The 19,616-nt window shown below is 30.8% G+C and overlaps 1 protein-coding gene across 1 annotated transcript in view; it reads left to right on the top strand.

Moving 5' to 3' along the window:
- The first annotated feature begins 471 nt into the window (after nt 1–471).
- Nucleotides 472–19,616, top strand: part of LOC145321731 (uncharacterized) — a 129,098-nt gene continuing 109,953 nt past the window's right edge. The window contains exon 1 of the mRNA XM_080163282.1: nt 472–779. Within this exon, the coding sequence (XP_080019408.1) occupies nt 731–779 (49 nt within the window). The 5' untranslated portion in view covers nt 472–730. The remainder of the gene's footprint in view (nt 780–19,616) is intronic.

Below are 19,616 nucleotides of genomic sequence, written 5' to 3' on the forward strand. Positions count from 1 at the left end.
ATCGGAATCATAGAGTAGTTTTTATTCGTTTTTGTTTTCATTTTAAATATCCTTGCTTCCTTAAATTAAGATGCATAATTTAATAATCCTAATTCCTAATGAATGGGGGGACGGGACAGTACAAATGGTACTCCTATGGTTTTAGGTCAACAAAGCTGCCGTGCCGGTACAATATAATTTATCCAGTTTGCCTACAGGGGCATGTCGTGGCGGTAATATAAGATTTTAGAATGGGGGCGATAAAACCAAATCTTGACTTTACCGGAAGAAACAACGGTGTTACGGACTAATTTTGAAGATGAGAGGAGATAGATAGAGAGAGACAGAGAGAGGGCGAGTAAGGGAGAGAGAGGGGGAGAGAGAGGGTGAGAGAGAGAGAGAGAGAGCGTATGTGTGAGAGATGAGTTATATCGTATGTATGAACTCTCTCTCTCTCTCCCTCCGTGATAGAGTGTGTGAAAGAGATTCTCTGAGAAGAGAGAGAGAGAGAGGGAGGAGGGAGGTGTTTCACTGTTGTTATTTAACGTTGTTTGCTATGTTTGTATTTCCAAATAAATTTTGTCAGTTTAATCAAGAAGTTCAACGAAGAAGAATCGCTAGCTAGCGATGTTTTATTAAAAATAATAAAATAAGTGATTTTAAGAAAAATAAAATACTTAATATGAAATAAAGTTAGTTACAAGAATAATGTAAAATTGATAAGAAAAAGTAAAATAAAAAGAGTGAAAAAATGAGGTTTTCTAATAATATTGTGTTATGCTCGCTATGCTTGGCTTTAGGTAAGAATTTTTTTTTAAAATAATGTAAAAATTAAATATATGGTGAATTAATATATAGTTGTTTCACCCCTAGCCTCTAGGAGAGAAAGGGGAGGTCAGGAAAATAGCCTAAAACCAAACTTAATATACTATTCTGACCAGCAATTTCTGAGATATTTAGCTGCAGACTATAAAGAACATTACAACTTTAAATCATAGATAGGAAAAAAAATATTGTTAATTTTAATTGGTAATATTAACGCCTTAAAGTTTTTATTATCAAGAAAAGTGTTTTGTTTTTCTGTAAATTGGTACGCAGTAATAGATATCAATAAAGAAAATTTTGGTATCTTAATTTTTGAATTACTATTAAACATAAGTAACATAAAATTAAATTGACATTCAAACCTTTTTGTTTGTAGGTTTGTTGTAGGAATGGCCATGTTTCATGACAATCACATAATCATGGTTATATAAAAGATTCCCTTTTAAGAATATAGGAGCAAACTTCATATTTTCAATAATTGAAAAGATAACGTTGATATATTAACTGAAAAGGATTATATAATAGCTTAAATCATGCAATTTAAGGATAAAATTAATGTTTTTTTCTCCTTTAAATTGTGATAATTTTTAAAGCATTATATTGATATGATAACAGCAATTGATTTTTAAAGTTAAAGTTATGTATCTAGAATAATTATTCTAGATTTATAAAATAAAATATGCAAGGAAAATTTTGTAACATTCTGACTTTATTGCATAATATTAGATGTATAAAAATAGATGGTTAATTCTTGTTAGATTTTATTCTGATTTAACATCGACTAAATTAGACTTTTATATATTATATGTATTCTAATGAGAAAAGCGTTACAAGTTAGTTTAGGGTGAAACTTAATTTTTCTTAAGTCGACAAAACAATGAATTTATCCTCCATGTCGTATCCCTGAATATCCCTGGACCCATCCCTAATTTCGTCTTTGACTGCTTTAATTCTGTAAAATAGCATAAAATATGTCCAAGCAACCAGTAATCTTTCCTGAAAAGTAAAACCGAAACATAATTAAGATTTTGAGATACTTACAGTGCAGAGACTTAATTTTCATATTGTGTAATAACATTAAGTTTGCTATTAACTAAAATAACTGTTCTTGTTAAGTTGTAAAGAATTAAATATAAATATATTGTTTAAATTTTACTCGTCTATTTGAGAAATACAAATTCTTTGTCGGTGAAATCACCTTTTTTGTCAGTTTACCAACAATTTACCTCCCTCACCCTCAATAAAATGTTAAAAACTTATTTAAAGCCTTTACTGGTAGCCGTAACCATGTCGGTTTATAACATAAGGACGCTGGGCTAAACAAATTAGGAATGGGCATATTTGATTTTATCCAAGGGTCCTATCTCTTATGTGTGAGTGTGTCATTTAAAAAATAGCCTGAAACCTTGCCTGGACCAATGTAAAACTTCCTAAAAATTTACAAACAACCGGTACAGGCATTTAGAAAATCATATCAGACATACACACAAACATCCATCCCATGGGAGCGACTACAAAAATAAGTTGTGGAGTAGATTCCCAATCAAACCAAAATTTTAAAGATTGGGGAAGGGGGGATTATGCCCACTTGTAATATATGAAAATTTTGCAATCTTACTCCAAACTCAGAATTCAAGATAAATTGCGAAAATTTTAAAACATGTAAACGTTGAAAATTTTCCTTAAATTTTATTTTGAATGTTTTATATTTTCAAATAAGGTTTATGTTTGTGCTTTACATATATTTCTACAACTGTTTTATCAGTCACTGTCAATGAATCACTGGATATGTATTGTTTATAACATATATTAACAGGTGGAGCCTAGTTATAGAGATGCTATGCTTATAAGAACAAACTGACAATTAATTGTATTAAATTTAACTATCAAATGGTAACTAAGATTAAATTTAGTGCTTTCATTCAGGAATAAAGCAATGGAAAATTGCCCAATATGAATTTTTACATTCATTAAACCTATCGTTCAGAGACGTTCCAACTTTATATTTTTATAGGGTGGTGGAGATATTGGACAAGCGCCCCATTCGCACTACCAGTGGTAAAATGAGGGGTTTCAAAGCTTTTTTTGTAATCTAATTTCCTTTTTTATGCTTTTGTTATTGATATAATGAGATAATCTATAGGCATACTCACAACAAAATAGCCTGACCCCGACCCAACCAAAGTTTCCATAAAAATTGTAGACTGTTCAGTTTAATGATTTCTGAGATATTAGTGGACACACACTGACATATCAATAATCTACTAAACTAGTCTACCCCTAGTATTTAATCAATTTTCACAGAATTTGTGGGAAGATTATTTCATTGTTCTTAAATCTTTATATCCCTCACTTTATGGGACTTAATTTACCCAGGGAGGGAGGGGACATTGAGCTGTTTATTATACTAGTCCCCAAAGTTTTGTAATATTTTTTTTTATTTGTTGGGGACTAATGTGAATTTTGATTGGTTGATTCATTAAGTTGAGTGTCTTAACGTTTCAGCCAATAATAATTGTAATCTACAAGAGGGATAATTTTCTGTATCATCATTGGGGATGTACATAAATTTATCGACCATTGTCCCCTTTAGATCCCTGTAATTTACCAGCATTACATATAAGGAAATACTTAGAAGCAGATTTGAAACCCTACTAATCTTTTTTGCTGCAATTGTAATGTTTAAATCGACTACATGTACCTATGTAATGTATTTCTATAAGTAATTGTCTTATTGTTTGACATATTATACAAGTTTATGTTGATATAACAACATCATAAACGTTTAGCAGGGATAGCAATATTGTTTATAATATAATTTATATAAAATGTCAATTCACTGCTCTTTTAGTCAATGTCGACATATAGTCCATAAACACCATCAAAATTACATAGTTTTTTTTTCTGGGTATTTTAGTTCGTTTTGGACTTAGCATATGACTTTTTAATTTAAGATTTAATGCAGTTAGAAGACTAAGGAGGGGGGGGGGGAGAAGTGCATATTATATTAATTTAAAATTAAAATGAAAGCTAACAAGGATAACAACATTCATAAAAGCGAAGCTCTACAAATCGTATACAATCGAACATTACCAAATGATCTGCTTTTGTTAATCTTATTTTGAGTGTCAAAAAAATGAAGGCAAAATTAACTACGACTTCAATAGCTTTAAGTGTGATATACTTCTTGTTACGCTACTTATGGACATTCTATGTACTTGTTACATTTACATAGACTTTAAAATTTAAAACACCGATTAACTTTAAATGAAAAAGGACATTTTAGATGATATGTAGAATATACAAAATATACCTGTTCAGCTTTGGTGCTATTATTAAAATCGGATGATCGGACTATATGTATGATTTATCATACTGAAAATAAGACGATATATGTCGAAATAAATAAACAATTCAAACCTAGCCGATTTTTCCAAGTCTTTAAAAATTGTTGCCATTGAAAAACCACTGAGTTTAACCCAGATGTAAATTTATAACAATAAATTATCCCTTATAAAAATCCTATATAGCATAATATCAAATTGAGTGTGCTATCATCTACGCACTAATATCAAAGTGCATACATTGATATAACCTCAAACATCTAAAAATTATTTTAATATTTTGTTAAAATGTTGTTTTAGCCAGAACGACAATATTCATCAATTTATCGTCAATTGTTTTCTTCCTATGATTAAATATATGCTTTTTTTGCTTTAATTAGGTTTTAACTACTTCTTTAGGCCTTTTTAAAAATATGTTTGACTATTATGATTATTTATTTTTTCTTGTGCGCTAATTAAGACACACCATGAAATTGTTCTTTGACAATTTTACATATTTCACCAATATTGCTTTTTGCTTTAATACAATATATTAAATCTTTACAATTTTAAATTCAAAATTTCATTTTTCACAATGTTTTGAAATATCAAGAACAATGAAACCCATAAGATTTATTTTTTGAGCGATCTCAACGCCTCATATCTGCATAATTTTAAGGATTTCAGAATTTTTTTTCATACTTATTACATCTTAAAATAATAAAAAACAAATTATTTATGTGAAATTATACGTTTAAGTTTATATTAAGAATAACAGTAAAACTAAAGGATTTGGTTTAACTTATACAATTTAATAAGATAATTTTAAAAATCATTTATTACCTTAAACCAGGTAGGGATGGGACATTGGACTTAAATCTTGGGGAATAGTCCCTTTCGTAACATCGCCCCATAAGGAGCGATTCGTCGTATTTTTAAAATGGCTTTTTATAGGTTATTTTAGGTTAGGTTAGGTTATATTGGGTTAGGTGATTGCCCCACAGGGTTAGGTAATTGGCCCCGCAGAGGCTAGAAATAAGAGAAAAGCTACTGTGAAAAATACGAAGAATCGCCCCATAAGGAGTGATGTTACGAAAGGGACTATACCCAAATCTTTTATCCAAAGTTTTTAAACACATTCTGTTATTTGTTTGCTTTAAGAAATTGGGACCTAGATTTAATTGGGTTGTACAAACAAGTAGTAATTTATTTCTTATTGTCTTATCCTTGAGAACCCTGGGTTTGACTTATACAATTTAATAAGATAATTTTAAATATCATTTATTACTTTAGACTAATAATATTCTCATTAATTTTATAATCTGGGAATATTAATACTTTTAGAGTCATCAAGGACAGTTTTGTCCATAACTAAGCAAAGCACAGCCAAATTTTAGATAATAAAAACGTTTTCTCATTCGTTGTTCAACAAAATTGGGGACTTAATTATATTTTTATTGGTTGGTTCATTAAGTGCCTAAACGTTTCAACCACTAATTGTAATCTACAGAATGGTAATTTAGTGTAAAATGATTGGGGATGTACATCAATTTATTGACCATTGTCTTATCCCTTTACATCCATGAATGTTAAGCCTTTAGTTCATCTGGGATGGAGGTGACACTGGTATTCAAATATACTAGTAGCCAAAGTCTTAAAAACCAGTTCTCTCATTGCAATGCATTGGTTGGCTTTAAAACTGTGTGTACATTCTTTAAATTTGATTGGTTGCTTCAAACCAATAGTTGGGGTAATTTTGTCTATCATTATAATGGATATATCGACCATTTCGCGGATCCAAAGTTTTAATTGTATGTTTTTTTTAACATAAATATGGTGGTTTTTGATGGGTTTATTAAGTGTTACCTAAAATTAAAATACCATAACTGGCGTTTTAACTCCTGCGTTTATTGTTATGAAACCAATGAAATCCATAAAAATTCTAATAGCATTAACCATTAGAAAGTTATATTTATATATTTATACAATAATAGTTATTTCTCTTATTGTATTATAAACGGCTTTCCGCGGATAAAGAATGTACAATTATGAGATTAAAACTAGTTTTTTTAGCCCCGAGGTGCCAAAGGCACCGGCTAAAAAAACTGGTTTTAATCTTATGATTGTACATTTCTATATTCGTAGAAAGCTGGATATAATACGATGCTAGACATAGTTTTTTCGTATGAATGAGAACCGGTTCCTATCCACCGGATTCGAATGAATACGAGAAAAACGATTATGTATCTAGTTTCCTAATAAATTATAAGACTTTGAAAAATGAGAGTGAGAAAAAATGAAGTATGTGTGTGTCTGAGAGGGGTGTGCAACATAAGTTTCACAAGTTTTTGAGACAATGGACGATAAATTGATTTACATCCCCAATGATGATAAACAAAATAAACCCATCTGTAGAATTATTGATAAAAATTCATTACCCAAGAAAAAAGCACTAAAACTTTGGGTACTAATGTAATTTGAAGTTCAATGTCCCTTCGACATTACATTTTTGTCTGGCGAAAAATCTTAATTGCTTAAAGTTCATCTTCAGATAGAATATCCATTCAAATTATTTATTATATCAAATCTAAAAACAATAATTTAACAATTACGAAATGGTTTTCCCTTCTCCATGAAACTTGTGAGAAAAAGGAAGAGAGGGGTGAGAACTAATAAATTTACAGCTACACATTACACTGGACAAGTCTACCTCCCTGTTAAGCTTTGGCTCTCAAATTATATCGATAATAAATCTATAGTTTAGATGTATAACCTGACAACTGCTTGGATCCCACTGTTGGAACCCTTTTCGTCTGCCAGCAAATTGCTTTCTGCTCTTTTGTAGCGATTTGGCTGTGTTACTATTCCCAACGTTATTTGTTAGTTTTCATAGACCTAATTGAAAGTCGGCACAGAGGCCTTGGGAAGGGGACATACATCTTCCTTTATTTTTTTTTACTCTAATATATCTACAAAACACTGTTTTTTTATGTTGTAAATACACCATTTTAGTTGTTGTATAAATGGTCGAAATAAATTGAACAACTTTGTCAATATAAAACCTGAAGTTTAACTGGGAATTTAGTTCACATCATTATAATTATCAAATAATAAAGAGAGAGAGAGAGAGAAAGAGATAGTTAGGAAGAGAAGTCTTAATTTGCAAATATACTGTAGAAAAATTAAACATTTTGTTCAACAAAATAATTTTTATATTTTATAACCTATATATGTAGTATCTTTAAACCTTTAATATGTATCGACTAATATGGTTTTAGAATGAGAGGATGTAATCTCAAATTCTCATTACAATAACATACCCAAAATTACTTGATTTTGCAATAGGAGAAAATTCAGAGGAATTGAAATGAGCCTCGTGTATAATGTTTTAAGGGTTGTAGACTTTGTTGAGTAGTTTAAGAATACAAATAAAAACATTATTTTATCTAAAAGAGTACAACACTTTAACTTTACCCTCTCCAGCACGCCCCTAAGTCAAATAAATAGGGAGAAAATTTCTATAAAGTGAGAGTTACTAAATATTGCTTAATCCTTTGATTATAGAACAATGCCATAGTAACATTCTCTTGTAATATCCTTTTAATGGTATGGGAACCACCTGTAAAAACTCCCCCCCCCCCCCCCGTTTGATTAGAATTAGGCATAAGTATAGGTTTTCCTATTATATAAATAGCTTGTCCTCTAAGATCTTGCTAACCACTAATATGGACCTTATGAATTGGTCAGTTCGTTCATCTATTAGGAGAGGAGGAAATTGGGTAAATGGGGTGGATAGGGCGTACCTTTACTTTAGCAAGCTACGAGCATCACTTTATCAGAGTACACGAAAATCTGGTGCAACATTTAAGTAATGATACCTATATCGATTTAACCACTGAACCTATTAATTCTCCATTTTAAGAGTAATCTATTAAGGTCAAGAATTTTGCCCCGTTCCTTCTAATGTAGAGCCACTAAAAATCTTAAAAACTATCCTTGGGGTAAATAGGTGCATTGCTAGAAAGTTAGAGGATTTAATAATATTTTCCGAAGAAAATAAAATAATAAATAAAGAAATTTTATTGTCTTTACTCGCAAAAAAAAACAATTAAAGCTGATTAGCTTGATTAAACTTTTTATTATTAGCGAAGCCACTATATAGTTATGATTTATACGTACGTAGTTTCCTTGAAGATTATTGGGGAAACTTATCTTCTTGTTTAAAATTTTTTTTTCTCGTATTCATTCGAATCCGGTGGATAGGAACCGGTTCTCATCCATACGAAAAAACTATGTCTAGCATCGTATTATATCCAGCTTTCTACGAATATAGAAATGTGATAGCCTGATATCTAGTTGCCGAAAGTGTACGCAGTTTCCTGAGTGTTTCCTCATCCTAGCTCAATATTTACTACTAGCTACAAATCTTCAAACTTCCCTTAAAAAAATCAAAATTTGAATGTATAAACGATTTATACATTATAAATTTGAATTTTTACAATTTTGATTTTTTTTTTGAAGTTTGAAGCTTTTTTAGCTAGTAGTAAATATTGAGCTAGGATGAGGAAACACTCAGGAAACTGCGTACACTTTCGGCAACTAGATATCAGGCTATCAGAAATGTACACTCATAAGATTAAAACTAGTTTTTTTTAGCCCCGAGGTGACGAAGGCGGAAAGCGGTTTATAATACGATGAAAGAAATAACTAATATCAGTTTCTTTTTTAAAAAAAATCTTATTGTACAATACTTCACTGTTCCTTGTCCTCTAAAATATTATTAGCTTGTTTTGCTGCGCTGCTTATAAAAATAATAGTTCTTGTTTACAAAAAGAAGTAAAAAATAAAACTTTAGTAGGTACTTACTTTATAACAAACTCGGTAAGAAATAGGCTTAGTACAAAGTATTAGGTTGCCCATCTGTTTGTCTGTCAGTCTGTTACTTTAGATCTCCGTAACAACTGAACTGACATGTCTGTTATGTTCATATTGGCGTGTAAATTAATATAAATGGGTGTGTAGATTTGATTGTATGTAGATCACAGAGATTTATCATTAGTGCAAAGGTAGCGTAGCGTTTAATACATTTTTTGGCGCATTTTAAAAATTAGCCAGGGATCTTAAGGGATAAGACAATGGAGGATGTGTATCTCCAATTATTATAAACAAAATTATCCTGTTATGAAGATGAAAATTATTCACTAAAAGTTTGGAGACTGTCATTTTGTACCAACTAATCAATTGTAGATCTAGATTTAGAATATAAATGGTCGGTTTGACGTACGGACATACCCTAGTTATATATAGTAGCTACGCTCCTAAATAAAACTGTAAAATTTGACCTACAATACGATGAGTAAAAGGATCAGACATAAGTTAACTTGCATAAAACGGTTTGCCAGTTAATTTTCAATTCATGGACAATGGAAAGAGGGATAAATGATTTTTCTCTCTTCTCTTTAGTATATTGCCTAGGAATATACCAGGACCTATTCTATTATATAAAGTAGTAGCGATTTTTTCTGAAGTTTAAGATGTCAATAACTACTAAACTGATTAAGTTTTCCCTTTCAGGGAAAATTCACAAAGGTCAGAATGGTTTCAGTCTATTTTATGTTTAGATTTAGGGCTTTGGATGGTTTTAGTCTTTTTTTCTACACCCTTCTTACCTTAAAGAAAAAAAATACTCTATATTATAGAGGCGCAACTGCTATAAAAGAGTCAAGTTTTCTGGGAAGGTTTTTATCTATTTTTAAAGAAAGTACACACATTTATTTTACGTCCCTGATTTTTATTAAAGAATATTAAATAATATTGTTGGCCCCACCCAAGCTAAAAATACATATTTTAACATAATACAAGCTTGACCAGGGATTCTAAGTCTTGCTACCATTGCCTTAGTTTTTTACCTGAGGGAAAAGTTTCAGGTAAATAGTCCATCTTCAGGACAAATACCCCTCAATAAATCTTGCTGGTACAATTAGAACGGGGAAAAAGTCGCTCAAAAAATCAACATTTGACGTCATAAAAATGAGGGAGATAAGAGGAGAAGTGGGAAAGAAAATCCCTAAAAAAGAGATGGATTATCCCTCATTTTTATGACGTCACATGCTGATTTTTGAGCGACTTTCTCCCTGTATGTACAATTAATACATATTAAAATTGAAAATAAAACATGTTTTCATTCATAACATAGTTTTTCTTCCAATAATGTATCCCAAAACCTAAATTAGTAAATGGTAACATCAACACATATTAGGAACACAGTAATAGTGTCTGACTGATTATGACGTAACAAAAAAAAATAGCCAATGAGAGGCCGCTATTGACCAATGGTAAAATTTATAGTGGCCTCTCATTGGCTAATTTTTTTTGTTACGTCATAATCAGTCAGACACTATTACTGTGTTCCATATTAGAATTAAAAATAATACATGTTTTAATTTTTAGCATAGTTTTTCTTTAGATGATACATCCCTAACTTAATCTAACTGGTAACATCAACACATATTAGAATTGAAAATTTAACATAATATTTTCATTCATAGAATTGACCTTTACCCCACAGAAGGCACAGTGGATTTTTTACAAGAAAAACAGAAATTTGAAATTTGCAAATTAATAATAAAAACTATCAACTTAAATAGGTTTATTTAAAGGATTATGTAGGTACTGCTATTTAAGGTTATTTATCTATTATTTATTTATCAAAATGATTTTAAGTTATGATTATTTCAATTTAAGGAATACATTAAAAAATTTTAAGTAAAAAAAACCATTTAAACATGAAACTAAAGTATTACTTAAGATTAACTTCATTTATATTGGAAAATGATTAAATTTAAGTCTTTTTTATTTTACAGTATAGACTAATGTATTTTGTTCTTCTAACTGAATATCATAAATATTTGGATTTTAATTAATCTGACTTTTGTATAGTATGTGTGTGTGTGTGTGTGTGTGTGTGTAAGTTTGTGTGCTTTTGAGAAGCTGCCGCAAGTAGTATTTAATATTAGGGATCTAAATGGACAAGATAATGGCCGATAATTTGATGATACAAATCACCACTTCTGTAGATAAAGATTTGTGGTTGAAACGTCTGGACACTCAACTTAATGAACCAACCAATAAAAATTTAATAAAAGTCCCCAAAGTTGTTGACCGACGAATAAGAAAACTTTATTATAAAACTTTGGGGACTAGTGTAACAAACAGCCCAATGTCCCATCTCTCTCTGTCAAGAAGTTCATAATACACTAACGAATGACCCACTAACATCTAAGGGAGGGAGGATAGTAAAAAAAGGCCGAAATCATCTCAAGACTTTAGTTTTAGATACAAGATAGCCTAATACTACTAGCAAAACTTATTTAGATTTTGTAAATGTAAATTAATTTTTTTTTTCTGAGAAAGTTATCATTCTTTGTTGGAAAATATTTCTTATTTAGATTAATAATGTTTTTTCTTATTCAACATTTATGTTATAAGATATAGTCTTTAACTTTATCAAATATCCTACCGTTATATTTACCCTTACATAATGAAGACCCCGCTGCCAGCAGCTTCGATTTAAGGTGCCAAGATGTTAGCCAATCAATTAATTATTGCTTCTAATATGTAAAGTTCCTGTTACCTACCCCTACTACTATAGATAGACTGATATTCAGGGATTTTAAGGGATAAGACAATGGACGATAAATTGATGTACACCTTCAAATATTGATGAACAATGATAAAATTATTGGTTGATAAATTTAAACATTTTTAGTTTGTTAGGGAGAAAGGGGATATTTGGCTGTATATACACAAGTCCTCAAAGCTTATAATAACGTTTTCTTATTCGTTAGCTTAACAACCTTGAGGACGTTTATTGAATTTTTAGATTCATTCAGTTGAGTGTCAAACCGTTTCAACAACTAATTGTAATCTAGAAGTGGTAATTTTGTGTATCATCATTGGTGAAATACATCAATTTATAGGCCATTGTCTTATCCCTTTAGATTAATGGTTGGTTTTACTACCTAATCATGATAAAAGTTGCCAAAGTTTTTAGGCCATCGATTTAGAGAATTTTTAAACACTCCATCCCTTTATCTCTTATTCGATTCCTTTATTTTGAAAAATAACGGTGTTTATTCAATTTTGAATGAAGTTAAGTTTTAATTAATTGACCAAAAACATTAAAATATCCCAGGAGGTTAAAATAGACAAATGGATTCAATAACTAATATGTGATATAGCGGGGCTAATACAAACTGTCATTCTGAACGATCTAAACGTTTAAAACTTTAATTTAGTTATCAAGATTAACTAAAGTTATAATCATATTTTTATTATTATACATGGGTTGAACAAGTAAAGTAATTTTTTGTAGAGCCGAATCAAGAATTATAAAGGTACTCAAATGTTTTTAAACCAGCGAATGAGAGATTATATAAATAAAACTTTGGGGACCAGTATAATATACAGGCCAATGTTCCCTCCCTCCCTGTATAATATAAATGTTGAAACATAAATCTACTGGTGATTGTAATTCAACTGATAACTGCAACCTACGTGGCTATAGACGATAAATTGATGTACACCTCCAATTTTGATAAACCAACTTACCTTCTGTAGATTATTTTATTTGTAGAAAGCTTGGTCATTAAAGGTTTTAAAACCCAATTAAGAAAGAATAAAAGTCCTCAAAGTTTTTTATCAAATGAATAAGAGATTGAGTTATTAAAACTTTGGAGACCAGTATAATATACAGGCCAATCTCCCCTCCCTCCCTGTATAAAATAAATGTTGAAACATAAATCTACTGGTGATTGTCATTTAACTGATAACTGCAACCTACGTGGCTATGGACGATATATTGATGCACACCTCCAATTATGATTAACCAACTAACCTTATGTAGATTATTTTTATTGGTAGAATGCTTGGTCATTAAAGGTTTATAAAACCCAATTAAGAAAGAATAAAAGTCCTCAAAGTTTTTAATCAAATAAATAAGAGATTGTGTTACTAAAACTTTGGGGACCAGTATAATTTATAGGCCACTGTCCCCTCCCTCCCTGTATAAAATAAATGTTGAAACATAAATCTATTGGTGATTGTCATTTAACTGATAACTACAACCTACGTGGCTATGGACGATAAATTGATGTACACCTTCAATTATGATAAACCAACTTACTTTTTGTAGATTTTTTTTATTGGTAGAAAGCTTGGTCATTAAAGGTTTGTAAAACCCAATTAAGAAAGAATAAAAGTCCTCAAAGTTTTTAATCAAATGAATAAGAGATTGAGTTATTAAAACTTTGGGGACCAGTATAATATACAGGCCAATGTCCCCTCCCTCCCTGTATAATATAAATGTTGAAACATAAATCTACTGGTGATTGTCATTTAACTGATAACTACAACCTACGTGGCTATGGACGATAAATTGATGTACACCTCCAATTATGATAAACCAACTTACCTTTTGTAGATTATTTTTTAATCAAATAAATGGAAGATTAAGTTACTAAAACTTTGGGGACCAGTATAATATACAGGCCACTGTCCCCTCCCTCCCTGTATAATATAAATGTTGAAACATAAATCTACTGGTGATTGTCATATAACTGATAACTGCAACCTACGTGGCTATGGACGATAAATTGATGTACACCTTCAATTATGATAAACCAACTTACCTTTTGTAGATTATTTTTATTGGTAGAAAGCTTGGAATGAGAGATTATAGAAATAAAACTTTGGGGACCAGTATAATTTATAGGCCACTGTTCCCTCCCTCCCTGTATAAAATAAATGTTGAAACATAAATCTACTGGTGATTGTCATTTAACTGATAACTGCAACCTACGTGGCTATGGACGATAAATTGATGTACACCTCCAATTATGATAAACCAACTTACCCTCTGTAGATTATTTTTATTGGTAGAAAGCTTGGAATGAGAGATTGTGTTACTAAAACTTTGGGGACCAGTATAATATACAGTCCAATGTCCCCTCCCTCCCTGTATAATATAAATGTTGAAACATAAATCTACTGGTGATTGTCATTTAACTGATAACTACAACCTACGTACTTCTACGTACTTACCTCTAATGGTGTCTCATCGTTTACGCATAACGTTAGAGTACTTTAAAACACATTTCAATATATTGAAAAATTTATCCATTTATCTAATTCGTCTATCTTTTTATAAGCATTTATGGGGAAAAAACTGTATTTTTTTCTTCAAAATAACAATTTATTTGCACCTAAATAAAGTATACTAGCGGCTACGCCCCTAGAAGCCTCTAGGGGCACTTAAGGTTGGAGGGGGAAAAGTCGACATCATCCCATTTTAAATTTGAGTTTCAAAAGAGTAAAAAAAAACTTTTTTGGGGGAAAGGGGTGAAAACACCCTCCCCTGAAATAGTTTAAAACCTTCCCAGGACCTATAAGAAGCTTCACTGTAAAGGAGAACAATATCGGTTCAGTGGTTAGCAAGATCCTTCGGGACAGACAAAAAATGCTTACTACTTTAAATAATAGGATGCAAGCCTAAAATATTTCGTTAACCATTGCTAAACTTCTCTTTTAATCAATCCCTTTTATGAGATCTTTAGGGAATTAAACACACATACGCCAAATTCACTACATAATAGAATAGAATGTCTTCAAAAGAATATAATTTTTGGCGAATTAATTTACAGTACATTTGCGTACATGATAAAACACTAAATTGAAGTAGGAATAAATCTAAATCTATTGCACGACACAGTTGCTTCTAAAAGTTAACTTATAAAACTGCAGAATAAATCTACTAAATTTTTATATTTGGAGGATTTTTTTATTATTCTATCAATTAAAATCTTGTTCTATTCTAATAATAACTTTAAGACTAGATTAAAAATATTTTTAGTATTATCTCTAACAGTTCAAGTCGCTCAATAAGTTTTTTTGCTAACTAGCTTCGTTATTATCAAACGTATTAATCCTTGTTTCTGCTAAAAATTAGTCCGACGACCCGATCTTTCCCTAAATGTTAAACTTATTGAATTTATACTGCTTTTATGGTCGCTAATATAAAAAAAAAATACATTAAATGGACACCTTTCTTGCGTCACGTATAATATGCATGTGTTAACGTAACCAGTAACTAATGAAACTTAAAGTTATCTTTTAAATATGAATTATTCTTTATTGGTCCTATTATTGATTGATTTGTCGCTAAAATGAACCAATAACATGTTTCCTTGTCAAAATACTAGCTTATTATTGGATGTCTATTGATTTTTAAAGAATTTTTGCAAACTTCCGTCCTAATGCATCAGCATAAGACTATTTGAATATTGTAGATATATGTTTTTAAAAGTAATAATTACACTAAGATATAATATCGTACAATTAAAAAGGTCTGACCACTTTGATCAAATGGTGCCTAAACTTATTTTTGTCCCATCTCCCCCCAATTGAGTATAATATCTACAGTGGGACTCTATTTATTCCTATGGGGTACTATTCCTGCGGGGCTCTTCTAGACTTTAATAACCCTAACCTAACTTAACCTAAACATTAAATCATGTTTTATTTATTCAAAAATTTCATGTTATACAGTCTGCAATTTTATGTCAACTTAATTTCTCAAGGTTTAAATTGGTCAGTGGTGTAGAATGATTACAAATCCTTTATTCCTGGTATTATAATCTATTTGATAGATTTGCAATTTAATTGGTAATATATTTCCATGCATTTTCAAGTGGGATTTTGGTATATAAAAAACTTGTCATTAAAGATCTCTGAAAAGTAGGTAAGCTATATTAAAAACTTACCTACTTTTCAGAGAAGTAAAGATTACCATTTAGATTAACTAGCGGCTTCGCCCCTAGCCTCTAGGGGCTCTGCCCCAAGAGGTTTGATTAACCTAATTTTTCGTATTTTAGATTTAAAAAGAAAAAGTAAAAAAAAATTTTTTTGGGGGAGGGGATTTTTCATTTTTTAGGGGGTTGGGGGTGTCCCACCCTCCAAGAAAATAGCTTAAAACCATCAAAGGACCAAAAGGTATATTCCCTGAAGAGTAGAGCCCAATCGGTTCAGTGGTTACTGAGATCTTAAGCTTCAGACGGACAGACAGACGGACAGACAGACATCGTTCTACTTTGTATTATAGATTGTAAATATTATGCTCAAAAGGTATACTAATTTGATAATTTGTTTTCTTAAAATAATTTTTTGAAAATAGTTACATATGAATTGAAAGTTGATCCTTGCATTTTAATTTTGAAAGTTTTTTGTTTGAGGAGGGGTATATTTTCAGGGGCTAATTTTTTGGGGATATAGGTATTGCCCTCCCCCAAAGTAGTTACACACCTTCTCTAGAACTATAAGAAGCTTTCTGGTAAAGGAGAACTATATCGCCTTCCTCAAAGCTTGATTGGTTGGTTAAACTGATCGTTCAAGATTTAATGATTTAGTCTCAAGAAGGGTTAATTATGTTCATCATCATTTAGGATGTACTTCAATTTATCCTAGCCATTGAGAGGTTCTACAAAGTGTCCGAAAAAATGAGTCGTGTGATGAGGGATTAGAGGAGAAGTGGGAAAGTAAACCCCTTAAAAAGAGATGGACCTATTGACGTCACACGGCTAATTTTTTCGGACACTTTGTAGATCTTCCGCCATTGTCCTATCACTTTGAATTCCTAGACAAAATAAAACTTGAAAACAAAGATAAAATAAAAGTAAATTTAGCTGGAATTTTCTAAAATTTATTACGTATTTTCCTTTAAATACAAATAAACAAGAAAATTAGACAAATTTAGGACAAAACAACTTTTATAAATTGTCAATAAAAAAGAAGAAAATAAAACAAAACGTATCCATAATATATTATAATAATATAATGAATATTATTATTTGGGTATCGTCCCTTTCGTGACAACGCCTATGTGCGTTTCGTCGTATTTCCACAATAGCTTTTCTCCTATTTCTAGAACCTGCGGGGCGAATTACCTAACCCTGCGGGGCAATCAGTAATTACCTAACCTTACATAACCTACCCTATCCTAAAATAACCTATCAAAAGCTACTGTGAAAATAGGACAATACGCCCGCCCCTTAAGAGGCGTTGTCACGAAAGGGACTATTCCAAATAATAACTCGAATTTTTCATGAAATCAAAAAAAGCCCTTTTAAAATGTTATCATTATAAGCAATACCACTCTATTTTTTACTGCGATTGCCATATCCTTGTATATTTGTAACTGATGTATATGGCTAAGATATATTTAGCAAGAGAAATTCAGACAAAATCCTTTTCAATCAAAGTTGGACTTGAATACCCCCTCTTGAACATATAAATTGTTTGTTTATTTGGTTCAAAGTAGCAGTTTTAATTACAGAAGGGGTAATTTTGTATATCATCAATGATTTATACATTAATTTATCGTCCATTGTCTTATCTGTATATTAATTTTCGCTGTTTGATTTTAAATTTTTTGTTAATGTTTTTGTTTTTATTTTAGGTAAGGTTCAGTGGAATGTTTTGAACGTCCTGCAGGGCTAGCCCTAACAAAACTTGACCAACAAATGAAATAACAACTAGAATTCTGTACAACGCTATTCTAAAAATGACCTGAACTACAATCTTATCTTTGACAGGGTTGTTAGGTGCCCCCTGCAAACCGATGTAAAAACTCTTCTGGTAGTTGTGTAACAATCATTTCAGCCGTTTACTAGATCTTAACGGAGTAATACATAGACTGACAGACATCCTATTACTTTTATATATAGAAATATGATGGTAGAGGGGTGTAATAGCTCTCCTCATGTATTTTCAAGGGTTTTACTCAGTTTCAGAGTTCTAGAATTAATTACAACGCTAAATCTGTTCTACTTAACGCTGGCTTTGAAGGTGTTTTCTCAATTCCGCATACGTATAAAATTTAAAAATAGCAAAACCGCATAACATTACACATTATAAAATACCATTTTATTACTTGTTATTATACAAAACATTAATTTATTTGCTATTGTGAAAACCTTTGTGTTTTTAAATTACTAGCGGCTGTAATAGTATGCTGAAATGAAGGAACACTAGCTTTAAATTGCAAGGATTATTTCAAAGTTTTGTACGTGTTGGTTAACTTGTTGTAATGTTATTGGCTTGTTATTGCTGCGCTACTCAAGCATTAAGGTTTTTTGTCTAAATCTTAAAATTTCTGGTGAACCGAAATTATCTCTTATAGGGAAGCTTCACATAGGTCTTGGGATTGTTTTAGGCTATTTGATCATTAGATTCCAGGCCTTAGATGATTTTAAGTTAATTCTTTAGTAGCCCTCCATTGTCCCTTCAAAAACAGAGCTCATAGATGCTAGTGGCGTAGCCGCAGACTTCCAGATAATAAGAAGGTTATCTAATATGTAATTATTCCAATTTCCAGCTTTTATTTGTTTCATCCTTGATTTTGACCTCTGCAAAGCTTTTAAGCAAGAAGAAATTTCACACACTTAAAACCCACACACACTAACTCACACACCCACACACACCCTTACTCACACACACTAACTCACACACCCACACACACACACACACACATACTGACACACACTAACTCACACATGAGTGATATGTTTGTCAATTCACGTACTTGAAATTTTTACTTTTTTTTGCACAAATTCATTTTAAAAGGTTGCGCTGAAAAAAAGAGATTTCAACAAGGATGATACCTCGTACCAAATAGCGCAAATAAAAGATCAAAAGAAGTAATTTAAAGCCTTTTTGAACTTGCAACTAGGTTTTAAATTTTAGTTAAAGATAATGTTCTTGGTTTAAATAAACCTTTTTTTGGTCAAAGCATTCCCTCTTAAAATATTACTAATTTATGTAATTTTCTTTATTCAGTATATAATGCATAAATTAAAAATTAAATAGATACACCTATTCTGAGATTCGTTTGTATAATTCTAACTTTTTTATCTGTTTTTCATCGCTTGACGTTTTGAACTTTGTTATGTAATTGCGCACAGCAGTTTTTGCGAAGGTGTCAAGCTCAACTATTTCACAGAGAGGGATAGGACTGTTAATTACACTGGTACCCAAAGTTTTTATAACCACGTTATCTTAATAGTTGGCTCAAAACTGTGGGTAAACTTAGTCTATTTAATTGATAACCTTTGACTTAAAGTCCTAATTGTGCTTGATTTTCGCTAAACTGTCGCTAAACTGACAAAGTAGCATTAAAAAAATAATGATACTATTTTATAGATATCCTATCCCTTTTATTTTATAAAACAAAGAATGAAAAAATCGCAAACAATTTACTTTTTTTCTTGTTTTTTACATGTTGACCATTAATCCTAAATTTTTACAAGTATAGCTACTCTATAATTTGCATAGATATGTAAGTACGTACGTCTGATATAGTGCATATGATCTTAATAACTGTTTTATTTATTAAAATAATAGTTGCTTTGCCTCAAGTGATGATTTATGCCTTAAAAT

The sequence above is a fragment of the Acartia tonsa genome, chromosome 6 (genome assembly GCF_053477335.1).
Source record: "Acartia tonsa isolate MP-2025a chromosome 6, ASM5347733v1, whole genome shotgun sequence".
NCBI classification, from domain to species: Eukaryota; Metazoa; Arthropoda; class Copepoda; order Calanoida; family Acartiidae; genus Acartia; species Acartia tonsa.